General features: G+C 33.3%; 3 protein-coding genes across 3 annotated transcripts in view; 1 reads left to right on the forward strand and 2 right to left on the reverse strand.

The window, feature by feature from the left end:
* The first annotated feature begins 656 nt into the window (after positions 1-656).
* LOC133327785 (acetyl-CoA acetyltransferase, mitochondrial) lies at positions 657-2,148 on the forward strand. Its single transcript, XM_061536322.1, has 2 exons — positions 657-921; positions 1,150-2,148. The coding sequence occupies exons 1-2, from the start codon at positions 657-659 to the stop codon at positions 2,121-2,123; spliced, it is 1,239 nt and encodes a 412-aa protein (XP_061392306.1). The 3' UTR covers positions 2,124-2,148.
* Positions 2,149-6,699: 4,551 nt separating this feature from the next.
* Positions 6,700-10,186, reverse strand: LOC133327788 (zinc finger protein 420-like). The gene is made up of 4 exons (XM_061536325.1): positions 9,770-10,186; positions 8,699-9,710; positions 6,893-7,424; positions 6,700-6,833 (listed from the first exon to the last, which is right to left on the reverse strand). The coding sequence occupies exons 1-4, from the start codon at positions 10,184-10,186 to the stop codon at positions 6,701-6,703; spliced, it is 2,094 nt and encodes a 697-aa protein (XP_061392309.1). The 3' UTR covers position 6,700.
* Positions 10,187-13,779: 3,593 nt separating this feature from the next.
* Positions 13,780-19,553, reverse strand: part of LOC133327791 (beta-alanyl-dopamine/carcinine hydrolase) — a 37,310-nt gene continuing 31,536 nt past the window's right edge. The window contains exons 4-8 of the mRNA XM_061536327.1: positions 16,141-16,251; positions 15,850-16,084; positions 15,452-15,572; positions 15,271-15,387; positions 13,780-14,080 (exon numbers count right to left, since the gene is read on the reverse strand). Coding sequence (XP_061392311.1) covers positions 13,780-14,080; positions 15,271-15,387; positions 15,452-15,572; positions 15,850-16,084; positions 16,141-16,251 — 885 coding nt within the window. The remainder of the gene's footprint in view (positions 14,081-15,270; positions 15,388-15,451; positions 15,573-15,849; positions 16,085-16,140; positions 16,252-19,553) is intronic.

Genomic DNA, 19,553 nt, shown 5'->3' on the forward strand with positions numbered 1-19,553 from the left:
ATCAGTAGGTGTGTTTACAATAGATCACATATAATGGCACGGCTCTATTGTCGATATTTTGAAGATTATAGTCGCATATTACAAACGAATTGGCTGTAATTCAGCATTCCGGGTTCATGAAAATGTCTTTACCGAAAAGTTTCAATATAGGCCTTTGTCCCCATATAAAAATCTGTTACGGTGATGGTCCTATGCGACCATTATTCTTTGAGGATTCTACAATTAAATTGGGTATAATTTAACAATTTAAATTCTACTTGATTAGAGATCAAAATTTTTATCTTAAAGGTACTGGCCAATTTTGAAGAATATTTCCAGTTTTCTAAACAAATTTTTCTAAATAAGCTTTTGGGGTTCTTCTCCACCTAATATTTGGTTTTATATTTCCACGTTTTAAGATTTTCATCGAAATTGATTTCTATTTCTTTCACACACATCACCTCTTCCAAAAATAGCGCAAAAAGCTTAACGCGTAACCCATACAACTTGTTGCTCTGTTATAGTCGATTCGATTAACGAACGCTGTTATCGTCGCTGCCAGTGTTATGCAATTTGACAAGTTCTACGTGTGGAATACATTAGTATTCAACCTGTTGGTGGAGTAGGGTGTTCTGATTTTTCATTGCGCTTAATTGAATAAAAATAAGAAAGAAAATATGTCGGCATTTTTGAAGGCTTCTAGATTAATGGGTTCGGTTGCTCCAGCCCGTTTCTTTAGCTCAAAAATTAATGATGTTGTCATTGTTTCGGCCGCCCGTACTCCCATGGGCAGTTTCCAATCACAATTGGCTCCAATGAGTGCCACTCAATTGGGTGCTGTTGCTATTGAAGCTGCCGTCCAAAGAGCCGGTATTAGCAAGGAAGATGTCCAAGAAGTCTACATGGGTAATGTAGTATCGGCTGGTTTGGGTCAAGCTCCAGGTAAGCATAAAAGAAAAATATAGGCAACATATTGAGTGTTTTATTAATTGTTGGTGTTGTTGTACAACACCAAGTGAATTCTTAATTAATCAAAATGGGGTGATGTCTAGTTGTTTGTGTGTATGTATGATTTTTGGAGAAATCAAGTCATTTAATAATTGGATCGCAAGATAGATAACAAGGTTATGAAAACTGTATGGTATTCTTTATTTTTTATTTGTTTTCTAGCCAGACAAGCTGCCATCTTTGCCGGTTTGCCCAAAAATGTTTGCTGCACCACCGTCAACAAGGTCTGCTCCTCTGGCATGAAGGCTGTCATGATTGCCAGCCAGTCCTTGATGTTGGGCCAATCTGAAATCGCCGTTGCCGGTGGCATGGAATCCATGTCCAATGTCCCCTACTACTTGAAGAGAGGACAAACCCCCTATGGCGGTGTTAACCTTATCGATGGTATTGTCTTTGATGGTTTGTGGGATGTGTACAACAAATTCCACATGGGTAACTGTGCCGAAAATACTGCCAAGAAAATGGGTATCACTCGCCAGGATCAAGATGACTTCGCCATCAACTCGTACAAACGCTCCGCCAAGGCCTGGAGTGAAAAGGTCTTCGATGCCGAAATTGCCCCCGTCACCATTAAACAAAAACGCAAGGATGACATTATCGTGGCCGAAGATGAAGAATACAAGCGTGTCAATTTCGATAAGTTCGGCAAATTGAGCACTGTCTTCCAAAAGGAAAATGGCACCGTCACCGCTGGCAATGCCTCCACATTGAATGATGGTGGTTCGGCTGTTGTCCTGATGACTGCTGATGCCGCTGCCAAGATGAACTTGAAGCCATTGGCACGTGTTGTTGCCTTCCAAGATGCCGAAACCGATCCCATCGATTTCCCCATTGCCCCCGCTTTGGCTGTACCCAAATTGTTGGAGAAGGCCGGTGTCAAGAAGGAAGATGTTGCCATGTGGGAAATCAATGAAGCCTTCTCTTTGGTCGTCTGTGCCAATATCCGCAAATTGGATGTTGATCCCAACAAAGTGAATATCCATGGTGGTGCTGTGTCTTTGGGTCATCCCATTGGTATGTCCGGCGCTCGTTTGGTAACACATTTGTCGCATGCCTTGAAGACCGGTGAATACGGTTGTGCCTCCATCTGCAATGGTGGTGGTGGTGCTTCCTCCATTTTGATTCAGAAATTGTAAATTTCTGAAGAAGAACAAAATCAAAACTACTCTATAAGATCATAAAAGTCAAATCTATTACCAGTAATGCATTTATATAATAGAAAAAATAAAAACATACATATATTTTTTTACAAACAAATGAAAATTAAATTTTCGCAAAATTTTATTATGTAATCCCGTTAAATAAAATGTGATATGAGCTATGTGCATTTGTTTATGTATGAGAAAAAGAATATAATAAAAGGAAAATGTTAAAAAAACAAAATCGAGATAAGAAATTTTAAAAAAATATTTAATTTCTTTTATTTTTATTGTGTGAGGAAAGTTTTTGGGGACCACTTTTGTGTTTTGCCCACAATAACAATACTATTATTGTTATGAATAATTTATAATAAGTATGTGTGCGTGTGTGTCAGATTAACAAAATCTCTTAGCTGTTGGAAATTATGGAAAACAAATAGCAACACTATTTTAAAATGCATTATCACTTAGTGATGTTTATTGACCAGCACCACACATGCCTTCAGTATTTTTTTTTTATTTGCAAAATTTTAATATCAGTGTGCTTGATTAATATTCAGAGCAACAATGTCTTTCTCCCACTCTCTTGGGTCTTAGCACAGTGGGCTAAAACAAAAAATAATTGTGATATTTTCTTGAAGTTATTTTTTTAATCCTTGAAAAATATTCCTTCGGAAATCCACTCCTTTTATAGTCCTTAAAAAAATATTGTCTGAAAAATCACTCCTTTTTACTCCTTGAAAAAAATCTTTTCAAAATCCACTCCCTTTTTAGTCCTTACAAACAATTCCGTGAAAAATATTCCACGCCATTTATAGTCATTGAAAAATATTCTTTAGGAAATCTACCCTATTTATAGTCCCTGAAAAATATTATTTAAGAAATCCTCGCCTTTTATAGTCCTTGAAAAATATTCTTTAGAAATTCATGCATTTTATAGTCCTTGAAAATCCATGCATTAAAAAGTCTTGTCTTGATTACTGCATACGTCAATAAAATCTCTAAAAATATCTTGTAAATAAATAATATGAAAAAATAAATAAATAGATTTCAATGAATTATCTTAGATTGTTTGTGGATAGATTAACACCGAATCCATTGTAGTGTGTGTGTGTGTGTATTTAGGCCTGTCTGGTCTATTCTGATAATATACATATGTATGTGGAAATTTACAGCTTATCAACAAGAACATAGATTTGTTTTTGCAGCTATCTTTGTTAATTTTTAGAAATATTAACAGTGGTGGTAACGGAATTCCTTAAGAAAATTATATCATAACCATCTGAACACAACGTCATCAATGTGATGATATGATTGAATTCTGATTAGAATGGTTGCTATATCTAATCATCCAACTGATATAGTATTGATTTTTAGTTTTTGAAACACTGTTCTAGAATATACCTTCTTTCATATTATTTATCCAAATAAATTAAAATATTTCCTTATCTTAGAAAAAAAAAAACAATTTTAAAAATATTTACAAATATGTTTGCCTACAAAAAAACTTGTTGTACAAAAATAGAACACCCATTTTCAGCTGTGTTGTTATGTCGGCTTAAATCGTATTGTTTTTCCAGTATTCTTTGCAAATATATCAGCCAATTCATCGTCCGTGAGTGCTCGTTGATGGACTCTTTGCATATGATTAGAAAACCTGAAATGAGAAGAATTTAAATATTAAGATGTTGTTTTGAGCTTTAAAGTCAACAAATAAACTAATCAGGGGCGAAGACTTTTTTGTGGGAGAAGTCGTTCGGCAAAAAAAAAAAAAAAAACTTCAAAATAATGGAAGTCAATACTAGTTTTTTATAATCTCAACCATAAGGAGATGTGTATATTAAATTCTTGGAAAAATATTCTTTAGAAAATCCACACCTTTTACAGTCCCTGAAAAAATATTCTTTAGAAAATCCACACCTTTTACAGTCCCTGAAAAAATATTCTTTAGAAAATCCACACCTTTTACAGTCCTTGAAAAAATATTCTTTAGAAAATCCACACCTTTTACAGTCCCTGAAAAAATATTCTTTAGAAAATCCACACCTTTTACAGTCCCTGAAAAAATACTAAAAAATATTCTTTAAGACCTCCACGGCTTATAAAGTCGCTAAAAAATATTCTTTAAAACATCCACGCCTTATAAAGTCCTTGAAAAAAATATTCTTTAAAACATCCACGCCTTATAAAGTCCTTGAAAAAAATATTCTTTAAAACATCCACGCCTTTTATAGTCCCTGAAAAAATATTCTTTAAGCAGGGACCGTAACGGTTATAACTTATATCAAATCAGGTAAAAAATAACTGTTATTATGTGACCTAAATAAAAAAAATCCACTTTAATTATTTATTTTTTAACGGAAAAAATAAACGTTGATTTTTAACTGTTAAAAATGATTTTTATTTTTTCCGTCAAAAATAAAAGTCTTTTTGGGATTTTTATTTTTTCCGTCAAAAATAAAAGACTTTTTTGGGACTTTTAATTTTTCCGTCAAAAATAAAAGTCTTTTTGGGACTTTTATTTTTTCCGTCAATAATAAAAGTCTTTTTGTGATTTTTATTTTTTCCGTCAGAAAATAAAAGTCTTTTTACGTAAATAAACATATAGAGTTTGGTACCAGTTATATAAATCAGGGGAATGATTCTTTAATTTATATTCATGATTTGGTACACTAGACTATTTTTTAAAAATTTATAACAAATATTTTTTACCTTTGATCTTGATTACTTATGTGTACACTTGTTGTAATAAGGACAGAGATTTATAAATTGTAATTTTATAACTGATTACAAGTTGTATAAACTTCTTTACATAAAAAGAGTTTTATTTCCTGACGGAAAAAATAAAAATCCCAAAAAGACTTTTATTTTCTGCCGGAAAAAATAAAAATCCCAAAAAGACTTTTATTTTTGACGGAAAAAATAAAAGTCCCAAAAAGACTGTTATTTTTGACGGAAAAAATAAAAGTCCAAAAAGACTTTTATTTTTGACGGAAAAAATAAAAATCGCAAAAAGACTTTTATTTTTGACGGAAAAAATAAAAATCATTTTTAACAGTTAAAAATCAACGTTTATTTTTTCCGTTAAAAAATAATCCTTAACATGGGAACTGAGAGTGTTTTCTCAAGATCACTCAATACCCTTAATGGGCTCCTCAGTACGAATCTATTGGTATATGACACTATTGGTGTCCCATGTCTCTAACATGAAGATTTTTTTGTTCGCATTTTAAAAAATAACTGTTATTTTCGGTCCCTGTTTTTAAGACATCCACGCCTTATAAAGTCCCTGAAAAAAAATATTCTTTAAAACATCCACGCCTTATAAAGTCCCTGAAAAAATATTCTTTAATAAATCCACGACTTTTATAGTCCCTGTAAAAATATTCTTTAACAAATCCACGCCATTTATTGTCCCTGAAAAAAAGATTCTTTAAAAAATCCACGTCTTTTATAGCCCTTGAAAAAATATTCTTTATAAATCAACGCCCTTTATCCACACCTTTTATAGTCCTTGAAAAAATATTCTTTATAAATCAACGACCTTTATCCACGCCTTTTATAATCCTTGAAAAAATATTCTTTATAAATCAACGCCCTTAATCCACGCCTTTTACAGTCATTTAAAAAAATATTGCTTAGAAAATCCACGCCTTTTATAGTCCTTGAAAAAATATTCCCTAAAAAATCCACACCTTTTATAGTCCCAGAAAAAACATTCTTTAGAAATCAACGCCTAATAAATTTCCTGTTAAAAGTTCAATTTTATTTGATTTTTTACTTGTTTATTAATTTTATTTTAATATATAGTTTTTTTAATATTCCTCTCTTTCATACTCACCTGATCCTCCTATCAAATCCCACACCTGGACATATTTCACATTTGTAAGGCATACCGGTATGTTTGAATAAATGCGCTTTTAATTTATTACGATTATCGTAGACAGCATCGCAGTATTGGCAGGTGTGTTTTATACCTTCACGTTTTTGCAGATGATAGGTTAGATGGACCTTAATGGCAAAACGTTTACTGCAGCGATGACAGGTGTATGGCATTTCACCCGTATGACTACGCATATGAATATCAAGTTCAACTTGACGAGGATAGGCTTTAGGACATATGCTACATTTATATGACCGTTCTTTGTGTAAACGTTTATGGGCCGATAATTGTGACTGTCCACTAAATGTGTTACCACATTCCTGGCATATATATTTTTGCTTATGTTGTATTTGTTTTTATTTCGAATTGAGTTTTCATACGGTCATAGGGTACTTCATGGTATTCATCATCTAGTATTACAAAATATTCATTGTCATGTACGAGTTGAATGTGTAAAGTCAAATCATCTCCGTTTGAAAATAGTTTAGCTGGAAAGGGAGAGAAAATATTTGTTTCTTTATAAGGAGAGTATAAATCTCTTCTCCTCCTCAGTTAATCAATGTAGGAAAAAATGTTCGATAATTATTTTTGTATATTTGTTTATCAGGTATATTTACAGGATATAATTAAAAATTACATATTTTTACACTATAGACTTCTAAACTATATTGGCATTTGGGGGGGACATTCCTTAAAACTCATCTTCATGTTTCGAGCTAATTTGTTTAATTTTTATTGTTTTGCCAGTATTACGTTGAAACATTTCACTTAAGGCTTCGTCGGACATTGTCGAATGATGGACCCTAGATAAATGACGTTTAAATCTGTAATAGAAAAAAATGATGCATTAAAATTTCAAATATAAAACCCAAAAAATACTTACACCACACGCGTTGAAAACCCGTGGTCATCACACAGCTCACAACGATATGGCATTCCGGTGTGTTTGAAGGAGTGTGTTTTAAGTTTCTGCTTCGAATTGAATTCCGCATGACATTCTTTGCAACGATGCTTGACACCATAATGCTTTTGCAGATGATATGTAAGGCGTACTTTAATGGCAAAACGTTTGCTACACAAATGGCAGGCATAAGGCATTTCTCCGGTATGCGATCGCAGATGAACATTCAAATCAAATTGTCGTGCATATTTCTTATCACAGTGTGGACATTGGATATTCTTTTCCAAATGTAGTTTCATATGATTAACCAATTGATTTTTCAATTTGAAGGCATTGCCACATATTGAACAGATATGGTCACGTTCCTTATGGGCCTGTTTACGATGTGTATCCAACAGAAGTTGTGTTGCATATTGACGACCACAATCATCACATGTATATATCGTGTAAGCCGATTCACTTTCATGTATGCGTTCATGTTGATGCAAAGATTTGGAGGTTTTAAATTCACGTGCTGCAGACAAAGTATTGAAGTTTTTATTTATTAATTTTTGTTTTTTTTTTCACATTTGCACAATATTGTAGCACTACTTTTTAAATGGTTTAAATATTTATTGAAAATATGAGGAAATTTGACACCCAATGGAAACCTAAAATATTTTTTATACCCTCCACCATTTGACGTGTCTTGAATAACTGGGTATGTCCACCCAGAGTACTATCATTACGTGGACCTCTTTAGGAAATCCACGCCTTTTATAGTCCTTGAAAAAATATTCTTTAGAAAATCCACGCCTTTTATAGTCCTTGAAAAAATATTCTTTAGAAAATCCACGCCTTTTATAATCCTTGAAAAAATATTCTTTAGAAAATCCACGCCTTTTATAGTCCTTGAAAAAATATTCTTTAGAAAATCCACGCCTTTTATAATCCTTGAAAAAATATTCTTTAGAAAATCCACGCCTTTTAGAGTCCTTGAAAAAATATTCTTTAGAAAATCCACGCCTTTTATAGTCCTTGAAAAAGTATTCTCTAGAAAATCCACGCCTTTTATTATCCTTGGAAAAATATTCTTTAGAAAATCCACACCTTTTATAGTCCTTAAAAATATATTCTTTAATAAATCCACGCGTTTTTTAGTCCTTGAAAATCCACGCCTATTATAGTCCTTGAAAAAATATTCTTTAGAAAATCCACGCCTTTTATTGTCATTGAAAAAATATTCTTTAAAAAATCCACGCCGTTTATAGTTCACGTCTTTTATAGTCCTTGAAAAAATATTCTTTAGAAAATTTACGTCTTATATAGACCCTGAAAAATATTCTTCAAAAAATCCAAGCCTTATATAGTCCATGAAAAAAATATTTTTTAAAAAATCCAAGCCTTATATAGTCCATGAAAAAAATATTCTTTAAAAAATCCACGCCTTATATAGTCCATGAAAAAAATATTCTTTAAAAATACACGCCTAATATAGTCCCTAAAAAAATATTCTTTAAAAAATCCGCGCCTTATATAGTTCCAGATTTTTTTTTTTAGAAAATCCAGCCTTTTATAAATATTGAAAAACATTATTTTTAAAATCACATCTTGTATAGTTCCAAAAAAATTTAAATACAATAGTATTTTGGTTGTTGGGCTAATGACCGGGGTCCCAAGAACTACTTATAGTAAAAATGTCAAAACAATCTGCGACCGTGCCTTAAGCTAGACTTATAATTCGAAATTTTCTTTATAATCAAAAATACCAATTCATAAAAGAATACATATTGGTGTTGCAATACTTACGACAATAGGCACACAACAATTTATTCACATCCTCCGTGGTTTTCTTATCCTTTCGTTGGTGGACCAACATATGCCGTTTGAGATTTTTCTTCAATAACTTTTTATTACACACCTCACAATAGACAATGGCATCGATGGATTCCAACATGTTTTCTTCAAAGTCATCTTCAACTGTTATGTCATGATCTTCACTTGCCGATACATTACAACATTGTTCCTGATGCAGATGTAATTCTTCGATTGTTTTATATGTTTGGGAACATGATTCACATTGAAATGCTAATTTCGAATTTGACAACTCTTCAACTTCGTCGTTCTGTTCTTCGTTACGTATGTGGAAATATTTTAAATGGTCTATAAGTTTGTCTACTTTTATATGCGGACAAAATGGGCAGGATGTTAGATGACAGCGATTACCATGTGTTAAGCTAATTTCATGTAGAAGGAGATCGGCATCATTTACAAATTCCCGCTGACATTCGGGACATTTGAACGACTGAGAAGAGATATCGGTATCAAGGTTTTGTTTTTGATCCAATACTTGACAATCATTTGGATGTTGTTTAGCATTATGTCGTTTATCTTTGTGTTTCTTCAGGGCAATACGACAACGGAATTCCGCCTTACATTGTGGACATGTATGAGGATGCAATTGTTTGTGAATATTCATATGACCTTCATAGGATACATCACCACGCAGCACACGTTTACATTCAATACATTTCCATTTGGGTGGTTTAAAATTATAAAATGCTTCTTCGGCAGGATTGTAGGGTATTAAGTAATCCTCGTCACATTCGTCATCGGCGTAATGATCTTGACGCATTTCTTCTTTATTAAGTAATACATTTTGCTGGGTGGCAGCCACCTGGGCCAACTCTTCCAAGTGACCACTTAGTTCTTTATCTTTAGCCAGTGGTTCTTGTTGTGCTGGGGCGTCCACATCTGGTATATCATCAACAACTTCGAATATTTCTTCCTCTATGATTTGAAAATTCTCATCATGGGAACCCTGAAAATGGTAGTCAGAATATAATAACCCGTTTGAATTGAAATCTCAACCATACTTACATATTCCTCTACCAATTCACCATCCACCGTCAACACCTCTTCCTCGGCCAGAACACAAGCCGCCATACTTTCATCACCACCACCCTCGCCGTCATGTTCAATCTCAGTTATAAAACAATCTTCCTCCAGGATTTGGATATTTTCATCCTCCGCATCATGAATCCCTTTCATCTGACGCAATTCCTTTCGCAGTACCTCATCTCCGTGGCGGATTAATAAACCAAATTCAAATATATTACGAATCTCCTCCGAACAATCACCGCATATTTTTTGTGGTAGACCATCGTTTTGTTGAACATCTACTTCCGCAATGTGCCGAATATTATCGGCATAGGTGAAGGAGGATTTACAATTATCGAATATATCAAAATACCGATGGGAAGAGTTGAGGCAAATGCGGCACCGTTTTGTATCCATGATTTTGCTCCCGAAAAATTTGTTTACATTTGAGTTTTTTTTTCGATTGAATCGAAGCATCTGTTTGAGGTCGTGTGTTCAGTCGAGCATGTACCGAGAGCGTCACTTATTGTTAAACACAATGTAAGCGTTTTGGAGTTAATCGTATCGTCAACGCAGCCATTTAGATGGGGAGTTTGAACGTGAGGTTGTCAGCACTGAACACATAACAATAATTGAGGTTAGTTATGACGTAACGTAGACTGGCTGCAGTTTGAATTAAAAAAGGCGGCAATAGTCCAATAGAGATATGGGGGAGCCCCCACGAAAGAAACTTTGATTTATGGGGGCATGGTGTTATGAAATTAATTATAATTTGCCTCCTTTGTGCTACTGTCACTACATGTGCTTCGATTTAAAGAAAATTCGGCTTATGAAAGTTCGATTTAAGGAAGTTCATCGTTCTTATTGCCGTTAAACGACATTTACCTCAGATTAACAAGAGAGTGATGGAAACTATTCTACTATCCTGAAGATTCTGAGAGATTGTCACAAACGGAAAATGGACATGTAAAGGCAGCAAGTTACCGAAATCTGAGGTAATTTTTTTATCACCTGCAATGCTAATTCCTTATTCTTATTAACGTTTAACGACATTTATGTCAGATTATTATGTTGAAAATTTATACTAACTTCTTCTATTCAGGGAAGATTGTAACAAATGGAAAACGGACATGTGAAGCGAACTGGTTAACTGCACGGAGAGTATTCCACTCGAAATCTGAGGTAATCTCTCACTTCTACGATACAGTGTTAATCCATGTAGGTTGGGTTATAGAGTGCAGAACAGATAGATAATTCAACGGTCCATTGTGCCCATTCTGAGTAAAGAAAAATAGAGAACGGCCGAATTTAGGTGATATAGCTGAGCCAAAATAAATGTTTGGCATTTTGGTTTAATTTATTCTGAAGAATTTGTTTTAAGTCGAATCATTCAGCATCTACAGAGTCAATGTTCGATTGTCTCTATGTTTTTAACATCCTCACATAGACAGGAATAGTCCACTTCATTAAAGTTCCATTTGGTCAGAGTGCGATATCTAATTCGGCTGTGACATGTTATAATCCCTAAAGTCAGATGTATCTATGTTGTAAAAATTGGTCCACAAACTGAAAATGGTTAGCCACTCAAAATCAGAGGTAATATCTATATTTGATACTACTGGGTGCTGCATGGTACACGTTGGATTAAAGGATGTAGGTCAGGATTATAGGTCAGAAATAAAGGATGAATTGATGTGTCATCTTAAGTGAGTGAGTGACTGACAGCTCATAGCCCAGACGAAACGGCTGAAGCTAAATGATGAATTTTTGAGTGTGGGTTTTTGTAGATTAGGCTGGGTTTTCGGAAATTGGACCTAGAAGGGTACAAAAAGTTCTGTACTAAATATGGTACCTTTTGTATTAGGCAAACGGGAAGAGCTAAAATTCTGAAATTTGGAATGTGGGTCACTGATGGAAAATTAGAAAGATATACAAATTGTTTTTATTTTCAGAAATACGACCTATAAGTGTACGAAAAGTACCAAATATTACTACATTTAGTTCTAATTGTATATATATTGAACATATATAGCTGTATGGAAGACAGGTTGGGAAATGGTGTTGATGTATAGAAAGGGTTTTGAAATTTCGTACTTATGTCTCTGGAAATTTTTAAATCATACTAAATTTGGTACTATTTGCATTTTGTTGAGCGCATAGATATGGAATACTGAAAATATGAACTTTTGGAGTACAGAATTGAGGCAGCTTCAAAGAATCTTATTTATATGTACGAAAAGTACTAAATGGTACTCATTTTGGTACACGATGGATTTAGGTGAAAAGAAAAAGGTGAAGTCTTGAAATTGAAAATTAAAATGACTGATGAAGTGTAGGATTGAGGTATTTTAGAAAATTTATACTTATGGGTACGAAAAGTATTAAATGGTACTAAATTTAGTACAGTTTGGATTTTGGGTGAACGAATAGAGCTGAATACCTGAAATTTCGAATTAAGATTACTGTTAAGGTTTGAACTATGGAGACAGCTTTGGAAATTCGTATTTAAAAAGTACTAAACGGTACTATGTTTGGTAAAATTTGGAATAATGGTTTCTGTTGGAGTGTAGAATTGAGATATGGTGGCATCGTACGCACTTGTACTCAATGTTACTAAATTTGGTACAATTTTATTTTGTGTGAACGGGTGAAGCTTGACACAAGAAGTTTTGAATTAAAATTACTGTTGAAGTGTAGAATTAAGTAGTTTAGGACATTCTTAATTATGGAAACAAAAAGTACCAAATGGTACCAAATATTTTACAATTTGTTGTCATGTGAACGGATAGAGTTGAAAATCTGAATGGGAATTAAAACTAGTGTTGAAGTGCTGGATTGAGATATGGAACTAGTTTTAAAAATTCGTAATTATGTGTACTAAATGGTACTAAATTTAGTACAGTGAAGGGATAAAGATGATAATATTAAATTTGGAATTGAAATTACGCGTTTTAGGTAGTATTGGAATTTCGTACTTATGGATTCGATAACAACTAAATGGTACTAAATATGATACAATTTGTTTTGTGTGAACGAGAGCGGGTATCCTACAACTTGGAATTAAAACTATTGTTGGAGTATAGGATTGAGACATGGAGGTAGTTTTGAAAATTCGTAATTATGTGTACTAAATGGTACTAGATTTGGTAAAATTAAGATTTGAGTGAACGATAGAGATGGAAAACTTATATTTGGAATTAAAATTACTGTTATAGTACAGGATTGAGGAAGTGTTAGAAATTCGAACTTATAAGTATGAAAAGTACTAAATTGTACTTAATAAACTACAATTTGGATCTATGTGAACGGATAGAACTGGGATACTGAAATTTATGATTAAATTTATTGTGTAATATAGGTGGAATTCGGTGGAATTATAGTACAAGAAATTATACAGTTTCCACGATTTTCATATGCATTTGGAACAATTATCATAGGAATTCCTAATCAAAATAAAATTGTATGTCTCTTAGAATCATGGATAGAGATCGTATTATCTGATTGGGTAGAAAATTTACATACCAAAATTTATCATTATTGGTTATTTCCAAATTTAATAGCCTAACTTCATATCAGAAAGAAATATGACTCGATATTAAGAAGTCACAATGAAACAGAGGTCTCCGAGTGGGGGTGATTAGTTCTGAAAGGTATGTACCATACTTGGGAAGGCTTTAAATAAATAAATGTATCTTTCAAAATTATGTTAAGAGCTTCTTTGCGGGAAATGTTCTAAATTGTCAACCTGAAGCGTTTTTAACAGCTAAAATTATATTATATTGCCAACAACCTTTCCAGAAATATTTATTAGACCAACCCTTATTTAAATCCATCAATAATAAAACTCATCTTCCTCATAAATTGCAACAACAACTATTTGTTTATTATGTAATTCTTATTTTTTTATAACTTTTTCTTTAACATAAAGCCTTTTCTTATATATTTAAATGTTTCTGACAATAAGTCTTTAAGTAGCATTTTTGTTCCATTTCATAATTTTCCTCTTTCGTTTAATTATCCTTCAATATCATTGGCAAAACAACATGGGGTTCATTATTTCGTGGATTATCCGAATATAAGGCAACAGTTCTCTCATTCAAATCGAAAATACCAATGGCAATTGTTTTCACCTCTTGATCCAACGAATTATTTTCACGGAAAACACAATGTTCACCACCCGAACAATCACCCAACATATTAATAACATCCTGTTTCGATTTAGCCGGTTCATAGGTGCTAAATGTGTTCATACGCGATACACTGGAATCGATCATAATCTGATTGCCCTGTTCGATTTCGATGCGTTCGTATCTGAAAGTAGAGGAAATAGGTTTTATAAATTTAAAGATAGAGATCTAAAATAAAATGGTCTCAAAAAATAAGTAATTATAAAAATTATAAGGTTTATTATCTTAGGACTGATCACTTTCTAATTCGATTTATGCATATCCGTCCGTCCGTCTGTTTGTCTGTCTATGTTAAATTGTAAACAAAGTACAGGTCGCATTTATGAAACGAATTGGATGAAATTTAGCACAGCTCATTCATTTGGCCCAATGACGAACCCTGTTGAAGATTTAGATATAGCTCCCATATATATTTTCATCCGATTTAATGTAAATGCTGCACCAAAGTTCCTATATATCTTTCGATTTACAGGAAATTTGGCATAGAGTACTGAATTAAGTTTAGAATGATGTGTTCTAAGTTTCGTGATAATTGGTTCAGATTTAGATATAACTCCCATATATATTTTCGTCCGATTTAATGTAAATGGTGCACCAAAGTCCCTATATATCATTCGAATTGCACGAAATTTGACATAGCGTACTAAATTAAGTCTTGAATGATGCGTGTTAAGATTTGTAAAAATCGGTTGAGATTAAGATATAGCTCCCATATATATTTTCGTCCGATTTAATGTAAATTGTGCACCAAAGTCCCTATATATCATTCGATTTGCACAAAATTTGGCGCAGTGTACTGAATTAAGTTTGGAATGAGGTGAGTTAAGTTTCTTATAAGTTTTGTGAAAATCGGTTGAGATTAAGATATAGCTCCCATATATATTTTTGTCCAATTTAATGTAAATGGTGTAAAAAGTCATATATCTTTCGATTTAACGAAATTTGGCATAGCGTATTGAATTAATTGAAATGGTGCACGTGAAAAGTTCAGATTTATATATCATTATGTTCAATTTCATGCAAATTTTCTTTCGAAAAGGCGACGTCTGTTAGGAGACTATGTAGACTATACCCATAGTGGTGAAGGGTATCATATAGTCGCCCAGTCCGGCTTTACTACTTTCCTTACTGGTTTTACTTGTTTCTATAAAAAACCCATTAACAAAGATAATTTGTTCCTATCCAAAAAGTCTCATTAAACTGTTTTCAATTTTTTTCTATCCTCATTAATATTCGATTTTTCTATAGAAAAGCTTTAATGAATTTTGGATGATTTTATGTTCAGAAAATATTTTTCATAAAATTTATACTCACTTATTGGCATGATAGCTGTGGTCTCCTTTCTCAATTTTACGAATATTCAATGTGGACTCTTTGGAGTTGCCCTCGGTGGGAGCCATTTCAATGTTATAGCACAAATTGGAAGGATCGCTGAAATAAAGAAAATACACAACATAATTAAAGCAAATATTTCAAATAAAATATAAAACTTTACTTTATGAAGCACATATTAATGGAACAACCATCTCCAGCACCCACACCAGCATCACGAATAATTTTCATGGCCTGATCCGTGCTGTCGGCACTTAGAAGGGCACGGGTAATGAAGTGTCTTGCTAAAATGAAAAAAAATTAATAATAAAAAATTAGGAAGAGGAGCAACATAGTGGGACGGGGCCGACCATATGATATCGTACACAACTACCAGTGAACATCAACGTTATGTGGAGGTAACTTCCGAGGCTGGCAAAATTTCCAAATTTTTGCATTCTCTTATTCGGTAATGGTAATATCAAACCATATCACAATATCAGACCTCGTATGCTCACAACATTGTTGTGTAGGGTATAAATTACAAACATTAAATACAAATTATTTAACTATTTAACTTACGTGTCTTGCCACTTCGCAATACCTCAGCCGATAGGGTATTAATCGAAAATACCAAGCCATGGTGATTGTAATTCATGGTATAGCCTGGCAAATGGCCAGCATAGCATAGCGACATAAAACGTTCCTCTTTTACATTGTATTTGCCTTGCGGTGTATCGTTGATGATGTGAGCCACAACAAAGTAATAGTGATTCAATGTTTCTGTTAGGGCATCTTCGGTGTGGCCCAAAACTCTCTAAAAAGTAAACAAAATTGTAGTATTTAAAAAAAATGGACATATTTTATTCATACCTCCTTATCGTTATTGACAATAATAGTAGAACATCCAACCGGTTGTTTTTTGATCGTATTCAAATGCTTAACACTCTGGGGCAGGATATCATCCATGTGCAAGAGGAAGAGCTAAAATTGAAATTTAAAAAAAATCGATATTAAAACAAATTTTAAAATAAACTTTAACATACTGTAGAAATATATTATAGGAACCGACAAGGGGTCGGTGAGATTGGTCGCTATAGAGGATATGTTGTTATAAACGATATCAAATAAAGGACATAAGTTTTCTCGGGACTTTTGGATACAGTCGTTATAAACTATGTTGACTATTTTCCTATAAGCATTGGTTTAGTTATTGGCTATATATTTAACCTCATTTTTAACCTTCACCACTATGGGTATATTCTATTAACATGAAATTGGATGAAATAATATAAAAAAAAAACATTACAAAACCAGCAAGGAAAGTAGTAAAGTCGGACTGGGCCGACTATATGACACCCTTCACCACTTTGGGTATATTCTACATAGTCTCCTATTAGACGTCGCCTGTTCGAAAGAACATTGACATGGAATTGAATGAAAGATATTTAGGGACTTTGGCGCACCATTTACCTTAGATCGGACGAAAATATATATAGGAGCTATATCTAAATCTGTACCGATTTTAACGAAACTTAGCACACGCCATTATAAACTCTATTCAGTACGCTATGCCAAATTTCGTGCATATCGAAAGATATTTAGGGACTTTGACGCACCGCTTACCTTAAATCGAACGAAAAAATATGAGAGCTATATCTAAATCTGAACCGATTTTCACGAAACTTCATGTATGTCATTCTAGGCCTAATTCAGTACGCAATGCCAAATTTCGTGCAAACGAAAGATATATAGGGACTTTGGTGCACCATTTACCTTAAATCGGACGAAATTATATATGGGAGATATATCTAAATCTGAACCGATTTTCCCAATTTCAATAGGGCTTGAGCCAAATAAATGAGCTGTGCCAAATTTCATCGAATTCGAATAAAAAATGCGATCTGTACTTTGTTTACAATTTAATATCAACAGACGGTCGACTCAGAAAGTGATTCTATGCATATTCTCAAAAGGAACCATGTGTCTATATCGTTTCCTTTTGCCTGTTACAAACATATGCACAAAGACGTAATACCCTGTACCACAGTGTGGTGAAGGGTATAATCAGTAAATGTATGGTATAATATTTATCCTTCCACATTTTTTAATTGCCCAATTATTTTTATTATTCTTTTCAAGTGTAATTCAAACATGTTTTTCTTCTTCTTTTTTTAAATAACGGTTACAATAATCCGCTAAGAAAATGACACGCCAATGTTTTTTTTTTTAATTTATTTATAGTTCATTACTCTTCATGCAACGTAAAAATAAACCGTTAGTATTTGTTGGGAGGGAGGTAGGTCGGTGGGGTAGTTAGTTTTAAACCACAATTTAACATTGAAAACCGTTCGAGTGGCAATGTTACAACCAACATATTCGTATGTATGTTTACACAAATGTTGGAAGCCAAAAAATATTGCGTGGTATGAAATGTATTCCGTTTCATGGTGGCCAAGTTACTATTTTTGTAAGACATTAAAAACACGAAACTTAAAGTAACCACCTTGAAAATCGATCCATTTGAATCGGTCAAGGAAATGACAAAGTGATTTTTTAATTTTCTTCACATTGAGCTGAAATGTCCTGTCCGAATTAAGGTTTATTCATGTAGATGTAAAACATTTAAAAATAACTTAAATCATTGGGACAGGAGAAAAAGAAATACCAATTCGGCACTATGTGGGAAAAAAATGTCTGATGTTGTCAAAATATCGATGAAAGGTCTGCTATTTGGACCAATACCAAATCGTGGACAATTATTTGTAGGCCAGATTTTGCCTTGACGTCGAGCATATTCTGCAAGCTAGTCTAAGAATATTCTCCAAGGGCGAGTACCTACATCGAAAAACTTCTTATTTTTATACCATCCACCAAAAGGTGGAGTGTATATTAAATATGTATTTCCGTTTGCAACACCTCGAAATATTCACGGGAGACTCCAGAAAGTATATATATTATTAATCAGAATAAAAATTCTAATTCGAATTACGCATGCATATCTGTCTGACAGCCTGTTGAGATCACGACAGAAATCGCAATATTTAATTTAGAGCTCTAAAATTTTGCAAGTACTTCTGGGATGTTTGGTATTGCGCTCATATATCTGTACCCACCCAATATTCGGTATTTTGGACCCGTTTTCCAACCGCATTGGTTATAATTTGGAATTTTGGTTTCTCATTGAATAACACATATCCGTACCAAAAAATATTACTATTGACCAAAGCTGCAGGGTGGTCCTCATATAACGGTACCCCTAGTATTCTAGGGATTCTGGACACCCAATTGGCTGTATTTTGTATTCTCATTGGCTGAACCGATTTCAACGAAACTGTCCAGTGATTAATTTATATTACTTCAGTAAATTGTACGGTATGTAAATTTACATAAAATCGGAAGAAAATACATATGGGAGCTTTATCTATATCTGAACCGATTTTTACGAAACTTAGCACACATAATTCCAGATTTAATTCAGTAAGCTATGCACATTTCGTGCAAATCAAAAGATATATACGGACTTTGATACAACATTTACATTAAATCGGACGAAAATATATATGTGAGCTATATCTACATCTGAACCGATTTTCACGAAATTTAACATATATCGTTCTAGACTTAATTCAGTACGCTATGCCAAATTTCGTGCAAATTAAAGCATATATAGGGATTTTGGTGCACCATTTACATAAAATCGGACGGATATATTTGAGCTATATCGAATTCGAACCGATTTTTACGAAACTTAGCACAGATCATTCTAGACTCAATTCAGTACGCTATACTAAATTTCGTGCAAATCGACGGATATATAGGGACTTTGGTGCACCAAATACATAAAATCGGTCGAAAATATATATAGGAGCTATATCTAAATCTGATTTAAGGAAACTGACAGACATCATTCCAGACTCAACTCAGTACGCTATGCCAAATTTCATGTAAATCGAAAGAAAAGTAGGGCCTTTCATACACTATTTACATAAAATCGGACGAAAATATATATGGGAGCTAAATCGAAATCTGAACCGATTTTCCCGAAACTTACCACACATCATTCTAGACTCAATAGTGTACTAACTATGCTAAATTTCGTGCAAATCGAAGGATTTAAAAGGATTTTGGTACACTATTTACCTATAGAGCTATATCTAAATATGAACCGATTTTTCCCCGTTTCAATAAAGTTTTGGGCCAAATAAATGAGCTGCGCCAAATTTTATCTAATTCAGATCATAAATGCGACCTGTACTTTGTTTACAATTTAACATGGACAGTCA

The sequence above is a fragment of the Musca vetustissima genome, unplaced genomic scaffold (assembly GCF_032173495.1).
Source record: "Musca vetustissima isolate MV318-11 ecotype Yass unplaced genomic scaffold, APGP_CSIRO_Mvet_v1 utg20579, whole genome shotgun sequence".
NCBI classification, from domain to species: Eukaryota; Metazoa; Arthropoda; class Insecta; order Diptera; family Muscidae; genus Musca; species Musca vetustissima.

Coding starts and splice junctions, on each gene's coding strand:
- LOC133327785 (XM_061536322.1), top strand. CDS start 657: ATGTCGGCATTTTTGAAGGCTTCTAGATTAATGGGTTCGGTTGCTCCA. Junction 922..1,149: donor TGGTTTGGGTCAAGCTCCAG/GTAAGCATAAAA, acceptor TTTGTTTTCTAG/CCAGACAAGCTGCCATCTTT.
- LOC133327788 (XM_061536325.1), bottom strand. CDS start 10,186: ATGGATACAAAACGGTGCCGCATTTGCCTCAACTCTTCCCATCGGTAT. Junction 7,425..8,698: donor ATTGTTGTGTGCCTATTGTC/GTAAGTATTGCA, acceptor CTTTGTCTGCAG/CACGTGAATTTAAAACCTCC. Junction 6,834..6,892: donor GGGTTTTCAACGCGTGTGGT/GTAAGTATTTTT, acceptor TTTCTATTACAG/ATTTAAACGTCATTTATCTA.